This window comes from Uranotaenia lowii, chromosome 2 (assembly GCF_029784155.1).
Source record: "Uranotaenia lowii strain MFRU-FL chromosome 2, ASM2978415v1, whole genome shotgun sequence".
NCBI lineage: Eukaryota > Metazoa > Arthropoda > Insecta > Diptera > Culicidae > Uranotaenia > Uranotaenia lowii.
In genome coordinates, this window is record NC_073692.1 from 434069654 (window position 1) to 434083142 (window position 13489).

Sequence of the window (13489 nt, forward strand, 5' to 3'; positions counted from 1 at the left end):
CGATCTCCGGATTTTTTTCTTGGCTCCGTTCAACAGGAAGGATTTTCGGTTTGATCCGATTGTAAACGTCTTTCGTTTTTTCCGGGCAGAAGTCTTCAAAAAGTCTTATTAAAACATTTTAAAGTAAACTTTATTTATTTTCTCAACGAATGAAAACTCAACTTCAGAGATTGATACAACCTTCTAAATGTGTTGGAGGGTTTTCAACTTTCTTTTTTTCCCTTTCAAAAGGTTGAACACAGTTTGCAAACACCCCAAGAATCACATAAATAAATAAACACGTTTGGTTTTTTTTCGTCAGAGAATTGCACAACCTCCCTTTGCTTTGCTCGGCATTAGGTTGATGTGCTGTGCGCCATCGCTATCTTTATCCTTGGTGGAATGCTTCTTCAACCGGTGTTGGTGGTGGCCGGAAGTAGTGCGCTTGGCTCGGAGAATGTAACCGGTAGCAGCCCGACCGGCAACAGAGCCATCAAGTGAATGATGCGAAATCAATTTTATTGAATTTGGATCCTTTTTTGCAGGCTAGTGAAAAAATCCAACGCATTTACCACCCTTTCTGTCCTTCCCCTCCGGATTGCTTCCTGTTTCCCTCAAATCATACCTAGTATATGTAATCAGATACACTGGGGGGTTGCTTGAAATGGTTTAGCTGATTTTGGGACTGTTTTTTTTTTCTCTTCTCTGAAATCCCCCTGGGTATTACTTTGATAAATTCCAATATACGACAGGATAGCTTTTTGTTCGGTAAGCATCTCTTCTAGTTTTATATCTCGTACTGCTCCTGGAAGGAGCGCTTCCTGTACATGATGGGTGAATTAAGAGCAAATAGAGCAAAGTGTGTGAGTGTGTACTAAAAATCAGCTTTATGTGATCCGATTTGATTCGTTAGCGTGCAACCGGTTCATCCCCTTTGGCTGTTTTAAAGCTTTTTGCTGAGAAGGGTAGAACCAAAGGAAATTTGTTACAAAATGAAATCTAAAACGATCTAAACCGAAACGTACAAAGAACGTTCATTAAGATTACCTACTTTGATTAGGTCCTTCTCAAAAGCGTGGCCTACTTTTTTGCAGGTGGCTTTCGGCGAAGGAAAAGTTCCTTCTGACGGTATGCCTTGGACTTTTGTGTGTTTATGTTTGGCGATGTTTTTTTTCTCTCTTACATGTATGATTTGTGTGCAATAAATTCCGGTCGCCTCGAAGTCGGACGTAAAAAGTGGACGCAATTCTTTTTTCCCTCCCACAACTTAACTTATTTCTAGTCGATAAACCTTTTTGGGGCGGTAGCTTTACTGCCATTTTTATCCTGTCACTATTGGAAACTATGTATGTTTTGCCTGGGTTCAATTACACCAATCGAAAATGTCGCCATCGCATATTGATGTAGCCGGTGGTGCCAGCGATCTTTCCGGCAATGGCAGGAATCTTGTCTCTATTTATTTATGGAAGAAACATCCCTTCTTTCGTCGCCTGTCTGTTTCTCCCAACAGATCCTTATTATCGATGTTTTACCCTTCCGTTCTCATACTTTTAGTAGGTACTTGTTTGTTTGTTTTCTTTTCTCATACGCTTCTTTCAAGTACACTCAATACGGGTCGCTGGTAGAAGATTGCGACCTAGATTTCCGATTCCAATCGTGTTCGCTGGCACCTTTCGGCGGCGGATACAAATATGTAGACTTGATTTTTTTTTGTCGAATTCCCAGCCGTCCTGTGTGAGACGACGACCCTATTAGAGTATGTAAGCCGTGTCACTCCACTTCGAGCTGTCGGAAACCATCTCAAGGGGTTTGTTGTCCGTCAGTTCTAGATGCGCGCTCCTTCTGCTTCAAATCGGAAGGTTGCCTTTGAAATTTATCCCCCTACGAAGGCAGTCAGAAAATCATCAAAGAGGCTCCAATATGTGTGTTCTAGACACGGCGACAGTTGACGGTGGACTTTTGCTTCAGAGAGACCTCAACGACGGTGGTGCGGTCGTACGAAAAACACTGACGACGCAACCTATTAATTATCGGGTTTCCATGCGGGAATGACAGCTTTTCCTATTTGGATCCCTTCATACCCACACACTCACACAAAAACAGCGACGAGGTTCTGTCAGCTGACTCGCATGTTTGTGGTTCGTCAACCGCACATCGAAGCACGTGGTCCATATAGGCCTATCCCAAAATAGAACCTGTAGTCCAGGTCCAGGGCAGGAAAATGCGCGGGATCGGTTTTTCGTTCGGCTGTTACTTACTTGTGCTGTACTGCTGCTGCACAACATGAAACACGAAAAAAATCCAACTAAAACCCTATTGGTGGGGGATAATTGCTGCCTTGTTTCTTTCTTTGCTTGCTAGTTTGTACATGTCCAGCGATTGGCAGCTGCCAGTATTCTGGTGACGGTGACAAGTCGACAATTGCAGGGACGACACAACGACGAACACCATACGAGCTCACCCCCGAAAGGATTCTCACTCACTCACTCACTCCGCGGGAGGATAATTATAAGCCAGTGTGTGCCGGCTTAGAAATTCTTGCACGAATAATTGATGATAGCTTCCACTCGATTTGATTGCACATAATTTTATGCAATCGTTCTTCAGGGAAATCAACAACATTTAAGATTTTCGCCATTGATGAAGACATTATTTTCTAACAGTTTTTTTTTATTTTTTCATAGACAATGGAAAGTTGAGCGTTTTTGTACATAGTAAGTCAATATCTTTGGAACCAAGTTGGCCTTGCTCGAATACGGTCGCATATTTTTCCGCGGTCGCGTTTTGTTTCGTAAATTCTCGGAATTATAAAGTTTTACTAATTCAAACAGTGCTGTGAATTTTTTTACGAAATCAATCAATCCCCGACCGGAAATTTACGTTCATGGCTTCGGCGGCCAAAGAAATCAATTCTTGCTAGTACATTTGTGTTATTTTGAGGACGAAATGCACGTTTGAGTTTGTGAAGAAAAAGGCTTTTTTCCAATAATGGCTCGAGTAAGGCCGTTTTATTTTTCGCGTCGCGTTCTGCTAACCTGAGGACAACACAGAGATTTGAATTTGTGAAGAAAAGTGTTTCATTTTTCAAAACTGGCTCGATTAAAAAGATGCATTTGTCTAAGCAACTTGCAAATGCAACTTGTGCATTTGTCTAAGCCAAGAGGAAGAGGCATGTTCAGATTTTGTGAATTGTGAAGAATTGATAATTAATTTGAATCAAAGATTCAATTGAAGTTATTTTGTTCTGGTGGTAAAGAGGGAAGAATTACATACATACAATAAGTTTCATAAACTTTGTAAGTTTGTATTTTGCTTCAACACGTCCAACAAAGAAAAATAAATAAAAGGGACGACAGCGTCGATGACCGTTTTTGCGCAGATTGCTTTGATTTTTTCAACAGGAAAGCAAATTGCTGAGGAAGAAATTTAGTTCAACAAAGGAATCAGCTAAGTAGAACTTGAAGCATTTGTTTCATGTTTATATCACTGACCACACTGACATGACACTTAGAACAAAAATTCAACCATTTTCTGTCTAATTTTTTGTTGTCAGATTTTGCAGGTTCTCAATACCGACGGCAGGTGACGAACCTGAAAAATTTGACAAAAAATGCCCTGTAGGAAAAATGGTCCTGTTTAGCCCGATGTCATCGTAGAAATTGGGTGCTTTATTTTTAAAATTGGGTGGACTTTCCTAACTGGGGCATTTCTTCAAATCGATCGATGCGCACTCTGGAATCGACATTGCGTACTATTGGAAAAATTATCCAGAAAACGAAATCGAGTGTACAGTCAGTATGGTCAGTGTTTATATATTCATATCTATGTAGAGGAAATAGGCACTGTCAGTATTGGAGAAATGTCATTTTTTTGAGTCTTTTTTCAAAGCGCAACTTATTTTGGAGTTCCTTTCTCACTTAAAGGAATGTAAACACTTGGATTTTCATTTGGTAAACAAATGATATTTTGGAAAATAACATTCAGTTTCGATGTGTGGAAAAAATAATTTTGAAGCAACCTAAAAAAACAATCATAAGAATATGCACGAATAGCATCTTTTCTGTTTTGCAACCAGTTATTTTTATAATCGATAGTCACTTACAACTCATACCAGAAGCCTTTTATTATGAAAAGGCTATTTTTGAGGAAAAGAAATTTTAATCAAACGAAATACATCAAATTCGGGGTGATCTTACCCCGTTCGAACATGTATTTTTGCTATTTATCATATTTTTCAAGTGTCTCTCCCACTCTAGCCATTTATGAAATAAGTCTCAAGTATTTACTTTACTTCTTTTTTTAAACCACGCGTGAGCTCAAAGGGCTTGTCTTGCCCTTATTCCTCCTACATATGTATATTTTAAATCTAATAATATAAATAAGTAAAATAGCTTAACTCTATCAAGGGGTGTTAGAGGGGGGTTGGACAGGACATCAGACGATCGGAAGACTGATATACAATGGATTGTGGAATTTAGCCAGCCGGAGTATCTCGGCAAATAGGGAATCATGAGGCGGATATTTCGGTACCATTTTTTCGGTAGGATTTTTTATTTGTTTCGAAAAGTTGGAAGGGAGCGAGATGAGTCAAACCTGTCCCAAACCAGTGGTAACGGACCCCTTGGTTGTGCTGCAATTATTGTTGATGAGTAAAGCATGAACAATATTTGAATGTGCGATCGAGACTTCCCGTACCGCCTCGGGTCGAAAGACCTATCAGCCACTGGTGGGTTCTCATACATACATATACAGTACCGTTCATAATTGTATAGAAATTGGAAGCACGCGCACTGTCACTTCGATTTTGAACTTCCATAACTTTTTACTACGATACTATTTTTTGATCAAATTTTTTGCGTTAGATAGATCAACTATCATACTGTTATATCACAAAATTTGAACTTTCTGGAGTTTGTGTGGCCTAAGATACAGTAATTCTACGAAAATCGGACTTTTTGGACATTTTTCATTCAAACTGCAATATCTCAGAAACTACGCAACATTTTTTATTGAAATTTTGCAGAATGATTGCTGAAATATGAAGCTAGCATATCTGAAGTTTTTGAAAAGTTCTATCGATGAGATCAAAAGTTAAGAGAGGTGCAATATTTCAGGCATGAACCTAGAAATGCGATTTCTATAGAATTTTGGACGATTGTTCCCATATGAAAATCCTATTTTCTGCTTAACAACCAGTAAATCTATTTGAAGCAAAAAATCAAAACAATATCGCGAGATTCTGATTTCTAAACACAAATGGATCATTTATTCCACTTTTTCTTTTCTTCATTGCTTTTTCCAGACATTATTTCTCTGATTGGTGGATGGAAACGATATTGTTCTCATGAATCGTCCGAAATTCTATAGAAATCGCATTTTTAGGTTCATGTCTGAAATATTGCACCTCTCGTAACTTTTGATCCCATCGATACAACTTTTCGAAAACATCAAACATGCTAGCTTTATATTTCAACAATCACTCTGCGAAATTTCAATAAAAAATGAAGCGTAGTTTCTGAGATATTGCAGTTTGATTGAGAAATGTTCAAAAAATCCGATTTTCTTAGAATTACTGTGTCCCAGGCCACACAAACTCCAGAAATCTCCAATTTTGTGATATAATAGTGTGATAGTTGATCTATCTAACGCAAAAAAATTGATCAAAAAAATGTTATCGTAGTAAAAAGTTATGGAAGTTCAAAGTCGAAGTGACAGTGTGCATGCTTCCAATTTCTATACAATTATGAACGGTACTGTACATACAGTAAGTACAATATCTTTAGGATATTCACTATGAGTGCACGGATGAATATCATTTTCTACCTAAGTATGTGCTCAAATGCATTTTAAATCGTTTAGTCGACAAAGCTTCAATACTTCGAAAAAGCTGTTATTGAGTGAATATACATTGTACAATAGACTAAGTCGATTTTGAAAAAGTAAACATGAATGAGTTATGCACCAGAACGAAGCTTTTAAGACCCCAGGAAAATTTGAAAATGTCCTTAGATGGACTCAGTTTGAAGTACAAGTCATTATATTTTGAGAGGTCGAGTCAATCAGGTGGATAGCTAGTTGAAAATATATAAATGTTGCACTTTTACAAATATACCAGAATCTGCGTTAATATTTCTTTTTTAATCATGATTAAATATAGAAATTTTCAGTTAAAGAATACGATTATTAAGGAACAGATTTTTTTTAACACTATTATATATTCATCCGAGATAAAATTTAAAACCGAAACTTTTACACAATATTATTCACTAATAAGGTACAAATTCAGAGAACTTGTCGTCTGTCCAAAGATTGTTTGTTCCCTTCTGTATTTTTTTGCATTTTTGTCTCAGCATACTGATATGAAGATATTTTATATCAGAAAACATGACTAGTGTTGTTTTTTTATGTCCCTTTTGCGTGGACGTAACTGAAATAGTATGGAACATCCGGCTACTGCGATTGAAAGCGAATTGATACCTTACATAAAGCATGTGGTATTTCACAATTAAGCTTAGCCAGTTCAAGATTAGAACGTAATATTTTAGTCACGCTTAGCATTTTGGTTCAGAATAAAATATTTGAAATTCTTCGGTGAATTCAAAGTTCGAAGTGCAAGTTATTGAACAACCTTCACACGACAAATTATAACTTCGAGTTAAGACAACATCTGGTAAATGGATTTTCAAATCAGATCGAAAATGTTCTCATTAAAATTTTTATTTAAAGGTCAATCCAGCATTCTGTTTTTGAGTGTATTTCCAACAATAAATAGAATAAACCGATTTATCTGACAATAAACTATGCTTTGGTTTGTTAGATAAGCGATCCGAGTTGACCTTCAAACTTGAACCGAAGATTCGAATCTTCTGGACGGCGAGTTTGTCTTGTTTTTTTTCACTGTATTAAGCATTCAGCCAAAGTCTACTCTGTGATTTCAGGTCGCGAAAACCAAACAAGAGGTTGGCCTAAAGTCCACGCGTTTCTTGTGCCATGTTCGATAGCGCCTGGGCCGCACTGCTTTTCTGGTGGCGCTGAAGTATTGCTGTAGCTTTTAAAGAAAGTCATGAAAGGCAGGCAAACTACATGAAGAATCTGAAAAACATGTTCGATGCGGAATTCCAAAACATAGGAAAAATAACACAACGAACGGCGCAGAACAAAGACGTACAAACATGTATTTACACAATGGGACAATCACACGGACGTACACACACATACATAGACAAAGGGACAAGGACGAGACGTAACGAACGAGGACAAAACGGTACAGTGACTCGGTAAGTAAAAGTTTTTAAAGGTTGATAATAAAAATTGGTGAAAAGAACGAGAAACAGGAAGAAAATTTCTATAGACTGGGAGAAACACTCACCCATATTGGGGGCATTACTACTGATATAGTGACACTCGGGAGATCTCGGGGGTTGAGTCCCAAAATGGAGCACACGAGTGTTTGTTTCCTACTTCGCTAAGCCCCGGGCGCAATTTTAGTTTTTCTGTTAAAACTCTAAACAACACATACACACTCAGTAAGATAAACTCGCATTAGCACACCGCCTTATAAGGTACGGAGAGCGAAATCGTGAGCCGACTTCCTATTCTTTTTTCCCGCTTTAGATTTTTCCAGCATCCAGCACGAAGCTATTGTTCTTGATCTGAATCTTTTTTTTTTCGAATCCGACCGACTTTCCGCTATCGCACTAGTGCTATTACCAACAATGGAAAATGTGTGATTGTGTGTGAGTCGTTACGTGATTTCTAAACTGTAACATTCCGCAGCAAGTCAGTCACATTCTCACTATGAATGCATTTAGCGTGTACTGTTTCCGATCTCTACTGGGTAGTTGATGTTGTTCCTACGGTTGATGATGATTGTGATGAGTACAAACCTGTAATGAAAAGAGAAGTAAAAACATTCGTTAGTATTTCCTGTCGATTCGATACAAAGTACACAATCAGCTAAGCTACTTTGGCAAAGGCCAAGCCAAACAAACCATAAAATAATCAATAACTGATAACAATCTTATTTTCTTAGAATCAAACGAAATAGTCTCCGATAGATGAACTTTGCGTCCGGGAGCTCATTGCTGGGACCGTCCATTTTTATCGCCCCAGTCAGTGTTCCCCGAAGTGTTCAGTGAAGTGGAGCCAGGGCACACATACAATAAATGAATTAAATTTTCCGTCATTGCCATTGCGCCGATAACCGCAGTCAGTCGCATTGCAATGTCCCCTCCCTGTGGCCGGAACTTACTAACTAACTGGGTATAGATGGAACCAGCAGCAGCATCCGAGACTGACCTAACATCATCCCCCCTTTCCACATTCGAGAGAAAGAGGCTCAGAATTCACTGCTGTCTGTCACTTTCGACGTGGCTGGTTGGCCCCGGTGCCGATAACAACAATCCCAACTATGATGATGTTGGAATATTGTCTATTGTCTTCGATTTTTCCTTGACTCTGGGGTCCAGCCTGTGTCGGTAGATTGCGAAAAATCTAAGTCGGTCAAGGGACAACATAGAAAGTGGGGAAAAAGGGGAGGAGGTGAAAATACCCTACAGGCGACCATTCCAGGAATGGCATTTCTTGTGCCGGAAAATTGTGCTTCTTCGACGATATCTAAATGTACATAACACTAATTCCGACAGGGATGGATTCCGGGAGACATCGAACGTTCAATTTTGTTAAAACTTTTCTCAGAATTGAAATACTAACGCAAGGCAACAAAAATTACATTTTTCCGAACTGCAAAGTACATAAGAGCTTATTCGAAGTGAAATTGTTTTGCAGTCATCAACAGAGGACAAAATCACTTCTGAACTTTCACACAGCGCTCACTAACGTTCCTCACAAGAAGCGCTTTCCATAACAACTCAGACTCCCACATCCACGAAAATTTAATTTAGATTCAATGTGTAAACACTCTGTTTCTGCAGCTACCGGTTTGCAATTCTTTTTATGAAATAACACCTATTCCCCTCTGAATTTTCGGAACTTCCGGTGGACACTTCTGTACTACCTTCCAGTTTTCACTTTAAGCCATTTCTTGTTTATTCACGACTGCTTATTTACGTACTGAAATCAATTATATTGTACAATTTTCGCGAACGAAAAGAAACACACGTGCGATTAGCAAAAGTCATCGCCTGCTTCTCTTCAAATCAATTATTTGAACAAATGCGCCATATATGCTGTTCTCTTGTGTAATCAATAAGCTTATTTCTAAATGTCCAACTATACGTTGTTTTAAAAATTACTATAAAGTCAGAATAAAATATCAACAACAGAAAACTGTACCGTCATGTCGAGGCCAGAAATGACGACATGCTTTTCTCAAGTTCTTATTTGGCAATTGCGATAAAACAGTTTTGTGTGAAGGCGTGTGTTGGACCTTCACAGGTGTTTTATTTTGCGGTTTAAGGGTGTAAGATTGCGTTCATATTATTGTTACAAAAAGTACTGAAAATGTTGGATGTGCAAGAAAAGTATTTGTGACTAATTCAAGTGTATAAATCATAACCAGAATCTGTTAAAAGTTTCAAGTTTTGGAAATGATTCCAAAATACATATACACTCAGGCAAATTCTTATTATTGTTTATTGTTTATTTGTTTATTGTTTATTGAAAATAATATCATCTGACATAGGTGTCTTAATGATCTACATAATACTATTTGTTCATAACAAGATAGACATTCTTAGTTTCGTAATTGTACGCTTAAATCAGATTCAATCCGACGTCTAAAAATTGAAATGGATACATTAAAGTCAAAATGTGTAAAATTACGTAAAAAGCATGTTATTGCGGAACGTAGAGGGTCGTTGCTGCCATAGCGTGTACTTCTTGATTCCAGAGAGAGCCAATTTCGATTGCAAAGAGTTCGTTCTGGTGCATAGATGTTACATCGGGAAAGCAGTCATGCGCAATCGATTTCGTTCCGTAAAATCTTTGCCACGAATAGAGATTGGCCGATAGAATGACGATTCGATAGCGTCTGGTGACCAAGCAGGGCACAACGATGAGCATAAGGTGGCAGCTGTAAAGGATTCTCCCAGGGTAGCTCACGAAGAGCATAACGCACAAATCGTCGTTGAATTGCCTCAAAACGCGTAATCCAAGCAGCTTCGAAAGGCCACCATACCAGGTTCGCCGATTCCAGTCTTGATCGAACCAGGCAGCAATACAGAGCTCGCAAGCAGATCGGATCGGTGAATTCTTTACTCAAACGTATGATGAATCCCAGCATGCGGTTTGCCTTTTCAAGTACCACAGAGTAATGACGTTTAAAAGTCATACGACTGTCCAATAAGACGCCAAGATCCTTTATTTCCTCCACACGATGCAACTGCTCACCCAGTATATTGTAATTATACAAGAACGGATGTTTCCTGCGCCCAAATGTTATAATACAGCACTTCGAAACGCTCAAAACCAAAAAATTACAGGCACAATAGCTCACTCCTATGTCCAGGAAGCGGTGTAACGCATAACAATCAGCTAGACTGTTTATAACTAAATATATTTTTAGATCGTCCGCATACTGGAGAACGCCACATCCCATGAGTAGCAAATTTATATCATTACAGAACAGCGTAAACAATAATGGACCCAGATTGCTGCCTTGTGGTACGCCAGAGTTTGGAATAAAATCAAAAGATTCAGAAGAACCAATTTTAACAGCTAATCGGCGATTCGTTAGGCAACTTTTTATCCATGCACACAGTCTTTCGGAAAATCCTAAGCGTTGCAATTTTTTCAGGAGGATTTCATGATTCACTGAATCGAATGCAGCTGATATATCTGTGTAAATAGCATCGATTTGTTTGCCGCCATCCATTTTCGATATACAGAAGGATGTGAAAACTGTTAGATTTGAAGTTACCGATCGTTTAGGGAAAAATCCATGCTGATTCTCAGAGATCCAGTTCCGACAAGCTGAGAACATAACATCGTTGACGATCCTCTCCAATACCTTTGAGCATGCAGCTAGCGATGTGACACCTCTGTAATTAAGAACATCTTGTTTGTCGCCTTTTTTGTGGACTGGACTCATATGCGATTTTTTCCAGATGGAAGGGAATTTCTGTTGTACTAGGGACTGATTAAAGATGTGGGTAAGAGGTTTTATCAGTGAATTGAATTTTCATAAGACGCGTCTTATGAACCACTTTTTAGAGTGCAAAATTGGTTTTCATAAAATTCTAATGAAATTCTTTCAATTTTCATAGGAACATCTTATGAAAAATAGAAGAAACCACATTGGGAACACATTTATTCTTCCTTCAGTTTTTTTATCGTCAGCCGAAGAACTCATTGTTAAATTAAATGTTTTCCTAAATGCAAAGTTATGCATGGTAAGTTTGAATTGAAGTTTCTAATTTTGCTAACGTTGAAAACATTTGCGAACTTAAAATAAATTTTTGTTTACTTTTCAGTATATTTTCCTGCAAAAAGCACAAGGCCAAATAACCGGTTGCGTTAAAAAACTTTATTGGAACCGGATGTCGATTTGCTGCTGATGGTGACCATAGTGCATGCATAATATTATTTCAATCGAATTTGACGAAAAATATAAAGTAAACAACAAATAACTTGAAATTTGATCATTATACGTGACATTTCTCGTTTCCATAAGATCCTCTTATGAAAAACAAAAACCACTCAATAAATTTTTTCGTGTTCATATCAGAATTCATTCGCGTCATAAGATAATCTTATGAATTGCAAAGATTTTTGTTATCGCGCCACTTCATAAGAGAATCTTATGGCATGTATAATAGTATTTTTCTGAGTGTATAGATGTTGTGGATGTGGATCCGTAATTGTCTGCGCTAAATTCTTTTGGCAAAATGTTTTACAAAACGTGAGTAAAGTTAAACTTTGTAGCTGCAAACTCTGAAATTAGCAGCAAATTAGAACAAGGAAAATATAAGTAAAACATCTTGAAGAAATTGATAAATGCATATGGGCTCAGTTGTATTGCAGAAGAGCCCTTAAAAGCCAAATAAAAATAGTTGAATTCTATGGTTGACAATGCTGAATTTTTGGTTGCTGCGATCAATATTTTGTGAGAAATGCACGACATACTGCGTTGCTACTAGCTGACAATATCTATCATTAGCAAGAGTGATAAAAAAGGTTAGTAAAATGTCATTTTTTCATTAAACTACGAAATTTTTAGGTTTAACCTTTCTACAAAGAATGTTATAAATCATTCGTTTAAGACGTCGAAATTTTTTTCGGAATTGTCTTCTAGACCGTCTAGAGGCGTTTAATTCCTGGCCATCGACTAAAAATGTTAGAAAATAGAAACCAAAAACTATTTTTTTTTCTAATTTGATCACAGATTTTTTTTTAATTTTTGGACTGGGAATTCCTCATTTCAGTTTTTTTTTAATTCTAAATTTCAGAAAATTTAAACTCAAATATGCTCTATAAATCTGACCCTGTTCTTTCCCTAGAGTCAGACATCTATGAGGGTCAACATTTTTCTCCGATCATAACCCACACGTCCTCACCACACACACCACTTGAGCAAGCTAAACTTGCTACCAGCAGCAGCACTAACTTGAGGTCTGGGTGTTCACAACAACAATAAACGAACTTTTCGTTGTGCCTACCTACTGGTTATTTTTGCCGTAGAGTTTTTCCAAACATCATCACCAGCAGCAGTTGTCATTTGGGCTCCAGAATTGCAACACTGGTTGGACATAGCTTTGCTTATCCTGAAGCTCTCCTATCCCCACAAAAACGAGGAAGTCAATGCGGAAGGACTCTAAATACCGCAATATCGAATCATAAAAACAAATAAAGTGAGGTTAGTTTAGCACAGGGCCACCCCAGTCATACAATGTGCCAATGTGAGCTCGACTTGGGGACAATTTCTTATAGATAGAGAAGCTTCGGCCTAGCCAATGGGACCAGATTAGGTTCAATCGGGATTAGGACCTACAGCAGTCCTGCATGTTGTAGGTAAGTGCATACATACACCACTTCCTTTCTGGCTATTTTGGTGAGCCTTTTTTCGTTATGGGTGTGAGGGCTGTGTCCCCCAGATTTGGTCATCCGGAGGCTGCTAAGGGGGGTTGTTGTTAATTGGTTTGATCTGAGGGTTCGGTTGTGGTTCTTGTAGGATATCGACTGGAGCTGGTTGAAATCAAATTTAAAGTATTGCTTTCGTGAGGCTTCTTTGATTTTTTTTATCGATTATTAACAGTGAATTTCTGCAAAACCAAAGCCTACTAGTCCATTTTAATTTTTCGAATCAAGTGGAACGCTGAGCGTGCCTACTATGACTAATTCTTTGTGTTGAAATCTTATATATAAAAATGGAGGCGTTTTCTTTGTGATAACATCACGTATGAATGGTCGGTCGGAATGAAGTGAAATTTGGTATCCGAGGGTTTTTTGGGTCAGAGATGGTTTGTATAATACTTTCAAGAATCTCACTTTTTATGAAAGGGGGGTCCCCATACAAAGTTATCTCTTCTTCACATCTTCTTATATATAAAAA

General features: G+C 38.0%; 1 protein-coding gene across 7 annotated transcripts in view; it reads right to left on the reverse strand.

The window, feature by feature from the left end:
- Window positions 1-13489, reverse strand: part of LOC129746472 (teneurin-m) — a 359103-nt gene that overhangs the window by 258294 nt on the left and 87320 nt on the right. The window contains exon 2 of one of the 7 annotated variants that reach the window (XM_055740131.1): window positions 7349-7865. The exons of the other annotated variants lie outside the window; for them this stretch is intronic. Within the exon in view, the coding sequence (XP_055596106.1) occupies window positions 7349-7352 (4 nt within the window). The 5' untranslated portion in view covers window positions 7353-7865. The remainder of the gene's footprint in view (window positions 1-7348; window positions 7866-13489) is intronic. 7 annotated transcript variants of the gene reach the window in all.